Genomic DNA, 16,634 nt, shown 5'->3' on the forward strand with positions numbered 1-16,634 from the left:
TTATAATGTTAAAAGATCACCACTTATTCACCTCAGCAGCAGTATGGCCTCAGGCTTAAGCCAACCTCTCCATTTTGGTGTTGACCTGAAATCTAAATAATGGAGAGTGTGTATATGTATAATATAGTCTGTTTTGCATAAATCAAAGATGAGCTGCAGAGCACGTGCCACCCTCGCGAGGCTGTTTTAGTGCCGAGCGCACCGCGTCCCTGCACCCTCGTTTGATCTTGCCGCGCGTGTTTAGATATGTATCAGGTGTGGGGTATTTTTAATCTCCTCTGTAGTCAACGACCAGTCAAGCTGTGCCCTCTTCCTCACCCACGGCTTTCAAAGAAGTCAACGTCAGGCGTCACTCTCCTCTTGCCTTGACTGCTTAGAAAACACCCTTTTATCCCCTCACCCTTCAGAGCGCGTCACATACCTACAGACACGCACACACACCCATACACACAGACATGTATGAACACACACAAAGAGACACACTTGTGTGTGTGTGTGGTGTGTGTGTGTGTGCGTGTGTGTGTGTGTGTGTTTGTGTGTGTGTGTGTGTGTGTGTGTGTGTGTTTGTGTGTGTGTGCATCATAAAAGAGGAATGGAATCACAGCCTCTACAAACACACAGTATATCGGATTGAGTTCTGGCTACCACATTTTACTTATTCAAATATTTATAGAAACCACCTCAGAGGCATAACATTTGCATTGAAACAAAAGGTTATTGAGTCGGGGGTCCCTCATTGTAAATTATACAGCAAAACTTCCAACAAATTCAAATTTAATGGCAACCTGCTGGAGAAGAAAAATGATGCAATATGTTCATGAGCTCTAGGCGCTGTTGCAGCAGAGCAGCTTAGTCTTATTCAATGCTACATTAACTTTTCCATTTATGCTCGCCTGTGTAAAATATAAAGCCCTCAAGCATTTTGAAATGGCTGTCTATTTTTCTGTCTGTGTTTGTGAGTGAGTGTGTGTGTGTGTGTGTGTGTGTGTGTGTGTGTGTGTGTGTGTGTGTGTGTGTGTGTGTGTGTGTGTGTGTGTGTGTGTGTGTGTGTGTGTGTGTGTGTGTTGTCCTCTGTGTATATGTGCTGATAAAGTGTATTTGTGTCAGGCTGTATATAAATGTGTGTACATTTTCCCCCCTTGCATCTGTGTATGCATGACGGTCGTTCTTTCTGTCTGTGCTTTTCAGACCATGAATGCACACAAATTGTATTTCCTTTTTTTGCTCGGCTGCAATCTACAGACGCATGTGAATTGATATGTTGTGTGGTTTAAAAAAAAAGAGAACAGAATTTGGTGAGCTCAAACACAATGCAGTTGAAGCGTAAAATGCAGCTTGCCTCTGTCCTTCCTCTCCTATTTTTGAAATTAGATGCAGGAATGCTGGCGTAAGAACCATCTCTGCTGATTGATCATGTTTGGCCTCATGCAGGACCCACAAACGTGGGTGAACTGGGCCCTGGCCGCCCGTGACTGGCCGGGACTGTGTAAGCATGGTGCGCTCGGAGACATCTGTGGGCTATTAAAGGAGCTGTAGCGCCCTGTCTCCCTGCTGCGCTGCGGCCTTTTCAGAACAGCCACGGAGCAGGAGGGGATTGTGTTTCAGCAACATTCCCGGAGTGTTGTGCCTCTTTCTCTCCCTTTTCATCTCTTTCTTTTTCTCTCTTTCTCTCTCTCTCTCTCTCTATCTCTCTCTCCTACTCTTTCTTTCTTTCTAACTATGCCTTTCTCTCTCCCTCAAGGATTAGAAAAAGAGGAATAAAAAAGCAAAGCCAGGCTTGTACCTTCTTATTTTTAGCTCTTCATCATCAGGTGAAGAGGAAGAGATGCAGCGATTAGCGAATCGAAAGCCTCCAAAATAAAGCAACTGAGCAGACGGATGCTTCACTCGTCTGCTGACCGGATCATACTTCACGCTCGCCCGATGATGAATGTCCCAGTTATCAAGTCGACGTCAGAAAAAATCAATACGTCTCAAATTGAAACAGTATAGGGTTGTATTGATCCGCGCGTCTAAATCAAAACGAGGGGCCCTTTGATGTGTCTCCCCCGGACAGCTCCCCGCCTGGTAATGACACGCTATCAATTTTAGCTCGACGCTGATAAATCAAGTCGAAAATTAGATGTCAGAATTTCGCCCGTGCCCAGAGAGTGATTTTCCTTGCCCTCTCTTCCCCTTTCCTGTTGACCCCTGACCCTGGCCGGTGGATTATAAAGTTCAGCCTCGTCAATGGGGGAGAAGGAGATGTCAGAGCCCAGGCTGTGGAATTGATTTAAGAATAATGCATGGGAGCTGAGGAAAAATGGCAGAGGGGTCTTTTCATAAACGTTCTTGAGCCTATTATCTAGACATCAGAAAGCGTCCTTTATGTCACCGATGAGGAATGTGTTGTGCAGAGACGGACTTAAATGATTCTGTTCTGTTTTGACATACCGTTGTTTATTTGTTTCCCCCCTGTGCATAATGTTCTCATTCTTGAGAGAAGAGCGGTTTTCTTAACGTGTACATATATTTATTAATCCGCATTGTGAATTGATGCATATAGAAACTATCATGAGGGAAAACCTAAAAGACTGACAACACAATATAGTCACCTGTTTACTGTTAATAAAATATATACTACATACAAAAAAAAATTGTTACACTTTACTTGACAGTATCGACATAAGAGTGACATGACAGTCATGAACGTGTCATAAACAAGTCATAAACGTTTATGACATAATGTTTCTGTTATTAAGTGACATTCGGTTTTTGTCATAACAAGTTAGGGTTAGGATTAGGGTTAGGGTTAGGTTTAGGGTTAAGGTTAGGGTTAGGGTTAGAGTTAGGGTTAGGGTTAGGATTAGGATTAGGATTAGGATTAGGGTTAGAGGTTAGGATTAGGGTTAGGGTTCATGTGTCATGACAGTGTAATGTGTTCATGACAGTGTCATGTCACTCTTATGTCGATACTGTCAAGTAAACTATTTTGGTAACACTTTACTTGACGGGTGAGTTCATAACACATTCATAGCAGCTGTCATAAACTGCACATAAAGCATTCATGACTGTTTCATGAGACATGACTCAACATTCATACCAAACCTGTCATGAATGTGGAAGACAGAACGACGAGAACTTGTCAAAATAAAAGTCCAAAGTCGCAAAGAAGCATTGCCGTTTTTGGTCCAAACCTCTTACCTGATCATGTCACATCTGAGTCAATGGGCTACTCCAGTGCCAAAAAGAGAGAACATGGTCAAGCAAATAATTTTTGCTTCATAAAAATGTATTTGTGGTAACACTTTACTTGACGGGTGAGTTCATAACACATTCATAGCAGCTGTCATAAACTGCACATAAAGCATTCATGACTGTTTCATGAGACATGACTCAACATTCATACTAAACCTTTCATGAATGTGGAAGACAGAACGGCAAAAATGTGTCAAAATAAAAGTCCAACAATTGCAAAGCAGCATTGCCGTTTTTCTTCCGAACCTCTTACCTGATCACGTCACATCTGAGTCAATGGGCTACTCCAGTGCCAAAAAGATAGAACATGGTCAAGCAAATAATTTTTGTTTAATAAAAATGTATTTGTTTTATGATACCTTTGCAGATGATTTCTCATCTTTTGCTACTGGGAATGTCCAACCGTTCCAGGTTACACAAATACGGGTCAGCTGAATGTAGGCTAGTTTACCTCCCAGTGTTAAACTCAGTGATTATGAATACTTCACAACTTGCATAGTAAAGTGACATTCGATGTAGATTTCATAAGATATTCATGAAATATTTACAAAGGCTGGAGAGATTAAATTAATGGTATCCAGGTTACACAAATAAGATGTTGGACTTTTATTTTGACAAGTTGTTGTCGTTCTGTCTTCCACATTCATGAAAGGTTTAGTATGAATGTTGAGTCATGTCTCATGAAACAGTCATGAATGCTTTATGTGCAGTTTATGACAGCTGCTATGAATGTGTTATGAACCCGTCAAGTAAAGTGTTACCACTATTTTTTATACTGCTAGAATATATTATATTTGTACTCTGAATCCACACAGCCTTTGCCACTTAATTCAAATACCTATCAATCCAAAAATATAGTTGTTGTGATGAACATCAGCAATGGCAATTTACTGTAAATCGTAAGACTTTCGGTGGTCTATGTGTGTTAGACAACCACTCCAAGCCCATGTCCACGGAAGTCACCATGTCCTCTCCCAGTAGTAGTAATTGCTGTAGTGTGGCCCTGCTAACTACAAAGTAAAGAGTGTAAAACAGGACCGGAGTGAATAGGATCCGAGCGAACAGGCGTCCTTTGCCTTACCGCCTGTCCCTGTTGTCGGACATCAGTGGCATCACTCGCTCCGACAGCTGACTAAGACCCCCCTCCTCCTCCAAACCCCTCTTCTCCCCTGCACCCCTGCAACAGGGGCCTTAACTTAACCTGACGGGAGGTATCGATTGTCAACATTTCTCCCATATAATTACTTTTTTTTGCTCCAGTGAAAGGATGAGAGGCTGAAAAAAAGACCGTCAGCGACAGAGAGAGAGAGAGAGGGAGGGAGGGAGGGAAGGAGTGGTGGCATGTATTGATCTTTTCAGGGGCACCACTGGAACAGCCGTTTCCCTTGGCTAACAGCGAGTTCCATCTCGCAACATGTGATGAATGGCAGGAGTAGGCCGCGTCAGATAATAACTCAGGAATGGGATGGAGCTCTTTTTTCTCTTCGGTCACGCGCAACCTGGCTAAGCAGTCCTCCGCCGGTCGCACTTGAAAGGGTTATCAATTCTAATACCAGCACACATCAAGCGAGAGAGAGAGAGAGAGAGAGAGAGAGAGAGAGAGAGAGAGAGAAGGTTGGATTGGTTTCCTTGAGCTGTTTGCCTCAGTCCATTAGAGCTCAAAGAGATTCCAGCCCCTTCAGAAGCTCAGGGGGCTCATCGTTCCCTGAGAGAGGAGAGGACGAGAGGAAGGGAGGGAGGAGGAGTGTTTGATGAACCTGTCCCCTTGGCACGCTACAACAAAGGAGCATGATGCAAATGGAGAAGATGTATAGGGGATGCTGGCGAATGGCTTTGTGTGGGAGGGAGGACTGGAGGAGACTAGCCCGCTCGTTGCATCTGTTGGACTGTTTATGTCGTCGCCGTGCCACATCCCTCCTTGAGGCCTCTGGCTTCCATGGAGGATGACACCCACCCCACCCACACACCCCACCCAAAAGGTGTGGGCTTGTCTGGAGAGATGCCTCTCAGAGATTCCATGCCAAGTAAACTGGTGTGGAAATTGGGTTCTCATTTAAAAAAAAAAAAAACGTTCCTCCTTATCCAAACCATCACTTAATGAATAAGTAGATAACATCGCTTTATCTATTCTATCTATCTATATCTATTTTACACACTGGCATATTACTGCAGTATACAGGGGTATCATTATAATGGTGCCCCCCTTAAACATGAAAGTCCTCAGATGCTCTTTGGTTTAATAGGGTTTGTTAAAGAAAACGGATCAAACGATGCTAAACCTCCCCTCGCAGATCTCGAAAGAGAGAGAGAGACACAAACGCAAAGGCATGACTCGAAAGAGCCCTGATCCCTTTGTTCTTGGCGTCCATTTTTCTCCCTCTGTCACCCGTCTCTCATTTGCTCTTGACCTCCGCCAGGCTCTTTCCCCCCGAGGGCGCGCTTAACCTTGCAGCCTCGCGCTAATTATCTCTGGAAAGAGCCCCCGTTTGCGCAGTCATCAATTTCACAGGGAGAGAGAGAGACCCGGGTATCCCCACTCCACGAAACCCCAATCCTGGTGAAAGATGGAAGGTCTTCCTGGAGGTCTGGTAGAGGTAGTTTCAGGGTGTGTATGTGTATGTGTGTGTGTGTGTGTGTGTGTGTGTGTGTGTGAGTGCGTGCCTGCGTGCCTGCGCGTGTGTGTGTGTGTGTGTGTGTGTGTATCACAGATAGCTGGCTTAGCTATGGCACTGTCGCTGCCCTTCATTCTTGCGGACATGGAGGCCTTCCTCTAAGGGGCTGATTTGCCCAGTGCTGTCTGGTAGTGGTGGTCTCTGGTGTGTTCACACAAAGCCTCTCTTTGTTTCATTCCTATATGCCTTCCTCGCTAATGAAGAGTGTGGGACTGAGCTCGTGTGTGTGTGTGTGTGTGTGTGTGTGTGTGTGTGTGTGTGTGTGTGTGGGTGTGTGTGTGTGTGTGTACGGTGAAATTCAGAGTACTGCTCCGTAGTAGACCGCTGCATTCGCACTGACCCATGCTCCGTGTAAAATCATGCTTTTATAACATTTAGCCCAGTGAAGTCCTACAGGTCATTTCGCATGTAGAGCTGCACTAGTAGAGTGTGTTAGATTTTCTTTTTCTCTTCCCCTCGCTTGCTGAGTAATCATGAAAGTGTCTACACACTGGGACCCAAGCCCAGAGAAGTGTTCACATTGCTCTCGTTGTGAGACTGCGACATGGAGAATTGGAGCCAGGAAACAGCGGCCTTTGATCGCTGATGGACCAGGTTTTGCACAGTAAATCATGTGTCTTTGTTGAGCCTCTGAAAAGGGTTGTGTGGATTTAATGACATTTGGTCTTCAAGTCAACCGTTCAACTGTCTCGGGCTTTGCAGACCCATCAAGCTTGTAAAGGATCACTGCATTGTCACATGTTAGCAAGTTCAATAGTCCATGATGCATAGACTAAATAAGACACACATCAAAGTCATTTTGACCACTTCCTGCACTTGCTATTAATGGGATCAGGCTGTGGATGGTGGTGTTTAAAATTGTCATGTGTTAATACATCAAAAAAGTTGTATTTGTGTGAATATGTGGATTTGATTTGATTTATTTTTCCAATTTATACTTTACTTTGAAAAATATTATCTAAATGGTGTTGTCAAGCATGTGTTGACCAGTTGCATGGACTGAGAGCTGGTTTGAGATGGGAGTTGATTGCTGTTTTCTTTTGACCATTCCTGCACCATGTGTGTGTGTCTACTAACAATCTCAGGGCCAATATTACTGATGCCACTGCATACTTTGAGTTTGTGGTAACAGACACAGAATTCTTCGGTGATCGAACCAAAGCCAGCGCGTTTGTCGAAAAGGTATCATGTCAGCAAGTGCAAGAAAAGACCTTACATTTGAAGCACAGATGAAACAGATGATGCACTCATGACCCTAAGTTGACTTGTCGAGGCTTGCACCTTCCTTAATGGCAGATATTAACTTGAGCCCTTTAGCCATGTGTCATTCGCTTTGCTTCATCTCAGGAAAATTGCAAAAAAAAAAAAAAAAAACGATGCCCATCTCCTAAATTGCATGTATGATGGATCACATTTGAGTCTGAAGAGGAAATCCTCTCAAACATGAACAAGCCCCCATAAATCTGTCAGTCGCTTGAGGCCACCGTAGATTCACTCGCAGGGGCTAAACGTCTGTCTCCGTCGGCAGCCCAATGGGGAGAGAAGGGGCATTTGTTCTCGGATTGACTCCGTTTAAAAGGGACCGGCGGGCCGTGTGTTTAGTGTCATAGGCAGCACAGGACAGAGGGCCAGGCGCCCGCCACGTCCCAGACGGCTGTGTGGCCCTGATGGAAACCAGTCCCCCAGTCCCCCGCCGGCTCTCTTTAGGCCCAGCACACCCACCCGCCTCCCCTGATTACAGGGCATTTATTCTAATTGTGCCCCCATTTCTGTCTGAAGGGGAGGCATTTAAGTGGGATATAATGGTGTCTTATTGGATTCTGTCGTCCTTTTTCCTGTGCCCTGCTCTCTACGCCTCCACCAACCCTCCATTCAATAGACGTCTCTGTGAGGACAAATTGGAAGTTGCTCAAAACATCAATGATGTGCTGAAAATACACAATGACCTCAGATGGCGAAGTTGCCTCTGTCAACTCTCACATGCAATGTAGAGATGCAGTATGTTTGAGCCATTGCAATAACAGGTTCAGAATTTTAAATAGACTATTGCATCCATATTATGCAGAACTATAGTCAGGGTCATTATTAAAGTGTAAAAATGAGGTCTGGAGCGTTTGGGTAAAAGTGAAGAATGTTCTTTGGTCACATATGGCTCCATAAAGACCATTTGGTGAATAAACAGCAAAAATTAAAATATCAGTTCAATTATCCTGAATTAACAGCTAATAGAAGCTTTATTACACACAGCGCAAGGACTTATACTATAACATTGTAATTAACTGTATTTAGCTTCAAAATTTGTGAATATGAAAACATTGCTGGGGTCTGGACCTCAGTGATCTCATAGCTGGTTACCACCGTGAGTGCACTAAACGGTGCACTGTGTTGTTGCATAGTAAGGATTGCGCACTATAACACACACTGGTAGACAAGTGATGAAATCTTCTGGCGCCTGAGTGACAGGATAGCCCTCTAGTAAGGCCACCCTCGCCCTGGTCTCGTCCATCCCTGTACACTTGTGTGGAGTGTAAGGTGTAAGGATGGACTGGGAATGGATTCATGCATCTCGCAGCGCTCTACTCTTACGGGCCCGGAGAGTGTGACTGCAGAGGCGCACACACAGCAGTGGAGGTGCTCAGTCACATCACCCCTATGGCTTTTTACAAAGCCAATATAAAGGCTGTATATAACTCAGAATCCCCCCCACATACACACACACACACACACTCGTTGGCCACTTTCCCTGTCTCTAAAAGCCTTATATTTTGGTATGAAATTGTTATCTGAGATTTTATTTTTCACTTTACTAGTTTATCTTAAATCATAGCCTCAAGGGTTTTTTTACTGCCTTTTATAAACCAAGCACATTCCCCATGGACTGGAAGTGTTAAATCTTACACGCACACACACACACACACACATAAAAACACCACCCACACCATATATTGGAGTAGCATGTTAGAGGAAGGACAACTGAGCCTCTTTTTTCCTCCTATTCTTTGGTTTAACACATTCATCATGGCACACTTAAAGAAGAGCGTGTACGAGTCGGCCTGTAAATAATGCCCTGGCATGTCTCCCAGCTGATAGTTTGGGTTATCTGCCCTAGAAAATTAGCTTTTAAAATGCAGTTTGAAATCCATTTGGGTGATTGATGGCTGTTGTGACTAATAAATTTGAGCCGCTTTCCAGGGCCCCTGCGACCCTCCTCCCTCCATCCTTTATGGCTGTCACGGAGACGCGCAGTCGCCGGGGGAGATGGAGGCGGAGGCTCGGGAGGCTAATTCCGTCCCGGTGATTGCCATGGAGATGAACACGCTGTCGGCGGCCTTGCTCCATGAGGACGATGATATGTACAAATGTGGCTTTTTTTTGCTTAAAACGATGAAAAAAAAGCATGGTTAACATGAAGCACACGTTGCGTCTGTGAGTGATTATCCCCCATTGTTTCCACGTTGTGAGTAAAAGTGCATCCTAAAAACAAAAGGTCTTGCCTGGTCTGTGGCATCACACCCTGTCTGTAGTGTAGCGCATTGAGCAAGTTATTGATTCTTCACATTAATGGATTCTTCATAGCTCCTTAATGGCTTACCACATTGATTAAAGAAGATTGAAGGAAATATCCCCCCTGTGAATACGGCAAAGCCAATACCTGTGGTCTCTCTCTCTCCACCTACACCCCCCCCCCCCCACACACACACACACACACATACACACACACACACACATTTCCTCGCTCTCTCTTTCTCTTTTTCTGGCTCTTTCTTTTCCTTTCTTCCTCCCATGTTCAGAGCCGACCACAGCATCTGGCTCTGTGGTCCTCTCGCCGGGTGCTTTCACACTCTACGGTCCGCAGCTGTGGTTCTGCGGCCCCTTCAGGTCACGCCTGGTCTGAGGCAGGGAAACCTGAATAGGTGAGAGCAGATTAGATGGACTTCCCTCAGTATCACTCCATCGCAGGCGCCGCTCAGTATGAAATGGAACGAAGGCAAACCCAGAAACCGACCGAGGCATCTTTCGAAAAGGTGGGAAATGGGCTGAGATCAGATCCAACTTTAAGGTTCAGATGAGGTGTTAAACTGCTCGGAGAAAATGTTCATGGGAATGATTCTGACACGGTTGAGGGGTTTCGTCTTACAGTTTTGAAGGGTTAGTCGGAGAACAGGAGAAGGCCTTGTCGAGATGAAAAGGAAATCAATAAACATGAAAATAGAAACAAAAGTCAGACAACACGATATGGTTACTGTAATAGATCTGCTGTAAATATGTAGCGAACCCTCAACATCTCCTCTACGTGGTTGCAGTTCTCTAAGGACGGCGGACATGATAGCAGATCACGTATTGGCCCCTCACTGGCCCAGTAAATTGCAGGGCTTTTTTTTTCTACCCACCCTACTACTACCCCACTGCTACTTCTACTTAGGCCATAGAGCAAATCTGAGGACCACCCTGCCTGCTGAGACCCCTCTCATCATGCCACTGGCAGCACTACGGCAAACATCCGGACTGGAACGGGCTTCGCCCACCGCAGGGGTGTTGAGTGTCACCGGTTCCCCCTACACCATCTCTAGCCGAAAAAACCGCCGTCGAAGTGAAAGCATATGAAAGGGGCCCCAGATAAGGGTCAGGGGTGATGTGGGGGGGGAAACAGATATCAAAATGTTGACGACTAAGTTCCCTCAGTTTATTTACCCATTCACTTGTGCCATTTCCCTTGTTTTAGTTTTTGGTTTTGTCAGAGAGTTTGGAATGCATGGACGTTTATGACGTGTGCGGATGAGGCTGATGGGAGGCTGGTGCGGATCACATGCTTCATGTGCACTGAGGACACGCTCTCTGTGCAAGGCAATCTTCAAGAAGCCGCAGGATTCCCCCAGTATGCCTCTCCGCGAGCCGTTGCGCTGCCAGATTTGGGGGTTATAATCTTAATCTCTTCCCCTTCTCCCTTTCTCCTGCTCTGTTCGCCGTCGGTCGGATTTGCATTTTTTTTCCTTCTTTCACGGTGTAATCTTAGCGTTTACAATATCGTTTACGTGGGTTTCGCCTTTCAGCGCTTCTGAGGTCTCTCTTTTGGGGAGGGAGGGTGGAGGAGGGCTGATGTAGGCGGGGGGAGTCGGGGTGGAGCGGTGAGATTGACAGGGGACAAGCTCCAGGCGTTTCATGCTGCCTTTCATTCCAAGGTGCGTGATGAACTTTTGGCATTGGCTCATGTACGCAAACAGACGTCCTTCAAATACACAGACCTGCGCGCACATACACACACACACACACACACACACACACACACACACACACACACACACACACACACACACACACACACACAGGCTCACGAGTCACTCATCTCTCTCTCTCTCTTTCTGCCTCTCTCTGTGTCTAATATACATGCACAGACACATGCAAATCCACACACACACATATGCATACACCGCTTTCCCACAAGGACACACACACACACACACACACAGACAGCTCTCCTGTGCAGTTTTGATTGATGCTAAACTAAGACTGAGCTCTCATCACTGTCAGAGGCAGCCTTAGTCTCCAGAGCCTCTTGATTTCTGACATTTGTAGATATTATATTCACGCGCGGAGAGCGGGGGCCGGTGGGGGGGCGCTACCCGTTAGAGATGTGATCCCCCCGTAACACTTTAATCTGTTTAGATGGCCCCGCTATTACAGAGGCACAGCAGAGAGAGAGAGAGACATACAATCAAACCCCCACCGCCAGGAGCCAAAGACGGCATCCCGCGAACACTGTGCCACATCTGGGGGTGGAATGCAGTTGTTATTGTAACGGTTTCCTGATATTATCCAGTGATGGGCTTCGCTGGATTGTTTTTGTTAAGTTCACTTTTTTTTAAAATTCACTCTCTGTGTTGTCTCTGTGTGATGGGTGTATTTATGGGTGGACCATGTGTTCATCTATGTCTATTTTTGAGAAAGAAATGACAAAAAAATCAATCTTGTTGGCCCCAGTGGGCAACGGATCATAAGTAAAGAAAAATATAAATGGAAATAACATAACGTAATGCAGTCAATATTCAGTCTCTCTCTCTCTCTCTCTCTCTCTCTCTCTCTCTCTCTCTCTCTCTCTCTCAAACTCACACTCACACTCACACACACACACACATACACCACACTGCCTAAATCTATGGCTTATTAAACACACACACACACACATACACACATACACACACACACACACACACACACACACCATCCATACTGTCATCCACCATCCCAATTACCCCCGTCATCACCCTCCTCTTGCGTATCCCCAGATGGTCAGGCGAGTAAAGGAGTGTCCGTGCGACTCTGGGCTTTCTCTTTCCAGCGCGCCAGCGCGGCCCTTTGAAAGGCATCCAGCGCCGGGCCCACTTGAAACGCGCAGCACTTAGTAACCTGATGCTCCAGTCCTCCGCTCTTAATGGTTCGCATTAGCCGCCAGCAATAAAATTATCCCAGGTCTTCGCTGACGTTGAAATCATTTACAAAGATGGTTACCACATGCCAGAGCTGTGTTTTTTCCCTCCATCTTCTCCCCTGCTTTTCTTCCTTTTCTTTGTTTAATCCTTTCTTTTTTTGTCTTTTACAACCTTAATTCAGTTATTAATAATGAATAAAAAAGCAATTTTCTTTTTGGGTTGCTTCAGGGGGCTTCGGGAATCATTGCGATGAATATTTCATCGCATTATTTTAATCACGGCACGGCGTACGCACCAGGAGGGGACCGGTGAGGCTGCCCAAAGGTTTTTATGGCCCTGGGCCTCAACCGCAGTACGACTCTCCCCCCAACACACACACACACACACACACACACACACACACTCTAGCCCACATCATTAAACCGCACGCTGTCTGCATCGAGGGTCCTGCCTTTTGATTTACAGGACTTGTTAAAAAACACAGTAAAATAGGGAGGCAAGCTGTGCCATTTATGCTTGTAATTTGATCCCGTATTTGTTAATGGGACCTGGTGTAATTTATGTGTGCACAGGAGGCCAGAGGAGGCACTGCTGCCACCGCACAGGGGGTCCAGGGTGTTGGAGGAGGAATGGGGGGGGGGGGGGTGTTGTTAGAGCTAGTTTTGGGGGCACACTGAGGAAAACTGAGTGGGAAGAGTTTACCAGTTACTAGTCTCTTCAGATGTAGATGTATACCCACTCCCTTTTCTGTGTGTGTGTGTGTGTGTGTGTGTGTGTAACCGTTGTATCACACTGCTGTGATTACTGGTTTGTTCTAATTACTGATTTATGTTCCTCTCTCACGGCACAAGGAAGACCCAAGCACTTTCGCCCATTCCACTTCTATTCTTATGGCCAGCCTTCTTTTGATGTGCTACAATGATGTGCATGACTCGCATGTGTTTACATGTGGTTTTGTGTGAAGTGTAGCTTTGGCTGCTTCTCTCCTTTACTCATTTTCTGTTCTCTGTTTCTCTCTCTTTCTTTCTCTCCCTCTCTCTTTTCCCCTCTGCCCCTCTCCCATCCTCTCTCTCTCTCTCTCTTTCTCTCTCCTCTTGCAGTCAGCTGCATGACTTCTGGCGTCTGGATTACTGGGAGGATGACCTGCGTAGGAGGCGGAGATTTGTGCGCAATGCCTTCGGTTCCACCCATCTGGATATCACTTGCAAATCGCTGGAGGACTATGGTAAGTGACACACCCGTCAGAAGGAAGAGGTTGATGCTGACCGCGCCCACACGAAATGGCGGTCGCCCACCCCTCATTCCGACGTACTTCCCCGATTTTTTTTCTTTATTTCCCCCAAACATGATGACATCAGAGTCTCGCTACTTTTGCCAAGAGACTGTGAGAACGGTCCAAAGAATTCTCCTGTCTGTAGCCCCTCTCTGTTGGCCATTAGGCAGGACAGCACGAGAGAGAGAGAGAGAGAGAGAGAGAGAGAGAGAGAGAGAGAGAGAGAGAGAGAGAGAGAGAGAGAGAGAGAGAGAGAGAGAGAGAGAGAGAGAGAGAGAGAGAGAGAGAGAGAGAGAGAGAGAGGTTCGCTGTCCTTTCATTTACTGTTGGCATATTTATGAACCTTGTCAATTGAACATGGCATGTCCAACTTTACAGGGTTTTTTCCCTTTCTCTCTCTTTCTAAACCGCCCCCCCCCCCCCTCTTCCCCTCTCAGTCTCCCTATACCCCCCCAACCCCCCACCCCCCTCCATTTTCTCTCCCACTCGTCGGCACAAATTGATAGCATTCATTTTATTGTTTCAGCTTTGCAATCTGCAAAACTTTACCCCCCCTTCCCAGCTGACCCGTTTCATCTTAGCAGTGTTGCCCTCTCGGCGCTGTTGATCCTCGCTAGGCGTCATGCACTACTGCCTTTAAAAGGACGTGGTTCGATACTATTACACACTCCAGGCTCCCCTCCCCTAGGGCAGTAATTGAACAGGGGAGGCACACTATGAGAGAGTGAGCACAGGAAAGTCTTATTGATCTGAGCTGTCATAAAATGGCTGCCTCCTTTCTGTGCTGGTTTGGATACTTAAATCCTCCTATAAACAATGGAAGCAATGCATAGACAAAGAGTACTTGTGCTATGCACACAGTAGCCTTTGTTTAATATTAAATAAATACATAAGGTATATATTAATTAATTAGTTAATTAAGTAGCATTAAAATGTATGCACAAATGTATAAATATGTACAAAAGGTGTGCAGATTTGTGTTCAGAACAATATGGAGGCGGGAAATGCAGTAGCCTGGGGATCTGTCTCTATATGCCATTCAGTTGGCCCGGTGTCAAAGCCCCTGGTAGGTTGCGTGATCTTTCTGCCCCATGTTGCTAAGGTGACTCCTGCTGTGTTCTGAAGCCAGTGTGTGTGTGTGTGTGTGTGTGTGTGTGTGTGTGTTATTGTGTGTATGGTGTGCATGTTTGTGTACCTTTGGCCTTATGAGAATAACGGTTTCTAGGGCTGGACATGTCAGATGGCCACACTCTGGGTCATGTCACTGCCAGCTGTAGAGCAGGACCAGCATGGCAAACACACACACACACACACACACACACACGCACACACACACAGACACACACAAGCACAGACACACACACACACACACACACACAAGCACAGACACACACACACACACACACACACACACACACACACACACACACACACACACACACACACACACAAGCACAGACACACACACACACAAACACACACACACACACACAAGCACAGACACACACACACACAAACACACACACACACACACACACACACACACACACACACACACAAGCACAGACACACACTCCCACACCCAGAAGTCATATATACCAGCTGGCCAGTCAACTGCAGGTGGCCCCTGTTCCTGTCACAGGCACAGTAATGACCAACCACCCACACGTCCCTCTGTGCCAGCAGCTGAACCTGGATCAGTCCTGGCCCGCCCCTGGCCCACCTCCAGACCAGACCAGCAGGCTTTGGGCTGCTGCTGTGGGTCTGTCCTGTTTCGCATCTCCTCCCATTCATCCAGCCGTGTCACCAGCTCGCTCGCTCGGAAATTCAATAGAACAGCAGAACTTCTCCTTGTGTCCTTGTAGTCATACTCCTTGGAGCAGTAATCCATTTGAAACCAAACTAGGCATGTTCATGTAATGCATATCTAAACACACGCACACACACACACACATATACTCTCTATAGTGTGTTTTATCTCAACCCCCTCTCTGCGTGTCCTTGCCTGGCTGAGTGTGTGCGCATCTCGGAGGATCTGTCAGCCCGCGTGATTGAGGACTTGTTGAAGTGCCGTGGCCTCGAGGAGCCCCTAATGAGCAGAATAATACATACGCTTGTCATGTGAAAGGCATCGGCCTCCGCCGCCGCGCACACCGAATCTGCTCCCACTCCTCCACCCGCTGGGGGGGTTATGGAGGGATGAAAGGATGAAGGAGAGCAGCATCTCCCCTCTCCTCCCCTCTATCCCTCGTTCCGTCTCCTCCGAGGGGCCTATGCGTGTTGTGGAACAGCAGTAGCGGGTGTAGCTTCACTCCTTCCCTTGCATTCCTGTGCTGTATCGTTAGTTCTGCACTTGTGTAGAGAATGACACTAATGGTTGTTGGAAGCCCCACAGACGGTCAGGCCGTGCGCGGTAGCATCTCCGTCATCTAAATAGGATGTGTCATTAATAGGTTAGGGGGAGCCATTAGCAGATAACCCGCGTAACGAAGGGGTCAGCCGTGGGGAGTGGGGGGTTTATTAGCCTCCCTTTTTTAAAACTTTATCTTCTGCCAGGCAGAGTGGATGAGGCAGTTCGCTTGTTAGCGATACGGTGATGCCGACCCTCAAAGACGTCCACATGGGAGGTAGTGGTGTGGTGAGTCTCGCCGTGGAGCAAAGGGCGGGAGCCTGGAGGTTTGGATCAGCAGCAGGGGTCGGTATCAGTTCGACAGGTCATTCATCCACTAGCGTCTTTATAGTGTCTGGGGGAAAGAGCAGGTATACTACAGTACATAGAGGAGGATGGGGAAATTCTTTTGTGCTTTTTTTGCAATTAAGTTTTTTTTTTTTTCCCGTAAGTTTATTCAAGTGAGGCTGGGTTCTTTTAAAGTTGACAGCATCGTGAAACACTCGAGACAACAGGATTCAGCCGGTGCGCATTCGCACATTAACATGTGCTATTTAAATGCAAGAAAATAACCACCTGGAACTTCAGACAATCATGTTACACTGTTTATTCAATCACTTTGACTAAATGTCATA

General features: G+C 46.3%; 1 protein-coding gene across 1 annotated transcript in view; it reads left to right on the forward strand.

Moving 5' to 3' along the window:
- Positions 1-16,634, forward strand: part of LOC143121337 (neurobeachin-like) — a 280,660-nt gene that overhangs the window by 166,748 nt on the left and 97,278 nt on the right. The window contains exon 39 of the mRNA XM_076281696.1: positions 13,438-13,562. Coding sequence (XP_076137811.1) covers positions 13,438-13,562 — 125 coding nt within the window. The remainder of the gene's footprint in view (positions 1-13,437; positions 13,563-16,634) is intronic.

This window comes from Alosa pseudoharengus, unplaced genomic scaffold (genome assembly GCF_046254945.1).
Source record: "Alosa pseudoharengus isolate Yale_2024_CS ecotype anadromous, Long Island Sound unplaced genomic scaffold, YU_APseudo_1.1 YU_APseudo_1.1_scf_13, whole genome shotgun sequence".
In the NCBI taxonomy this organism is placed as follows: Eukaryota; Metazoa; Chordata; class Actinopteri; order Clupeiformes; family Clupeidae; genus Alosa; species Alosa pseudoharengus.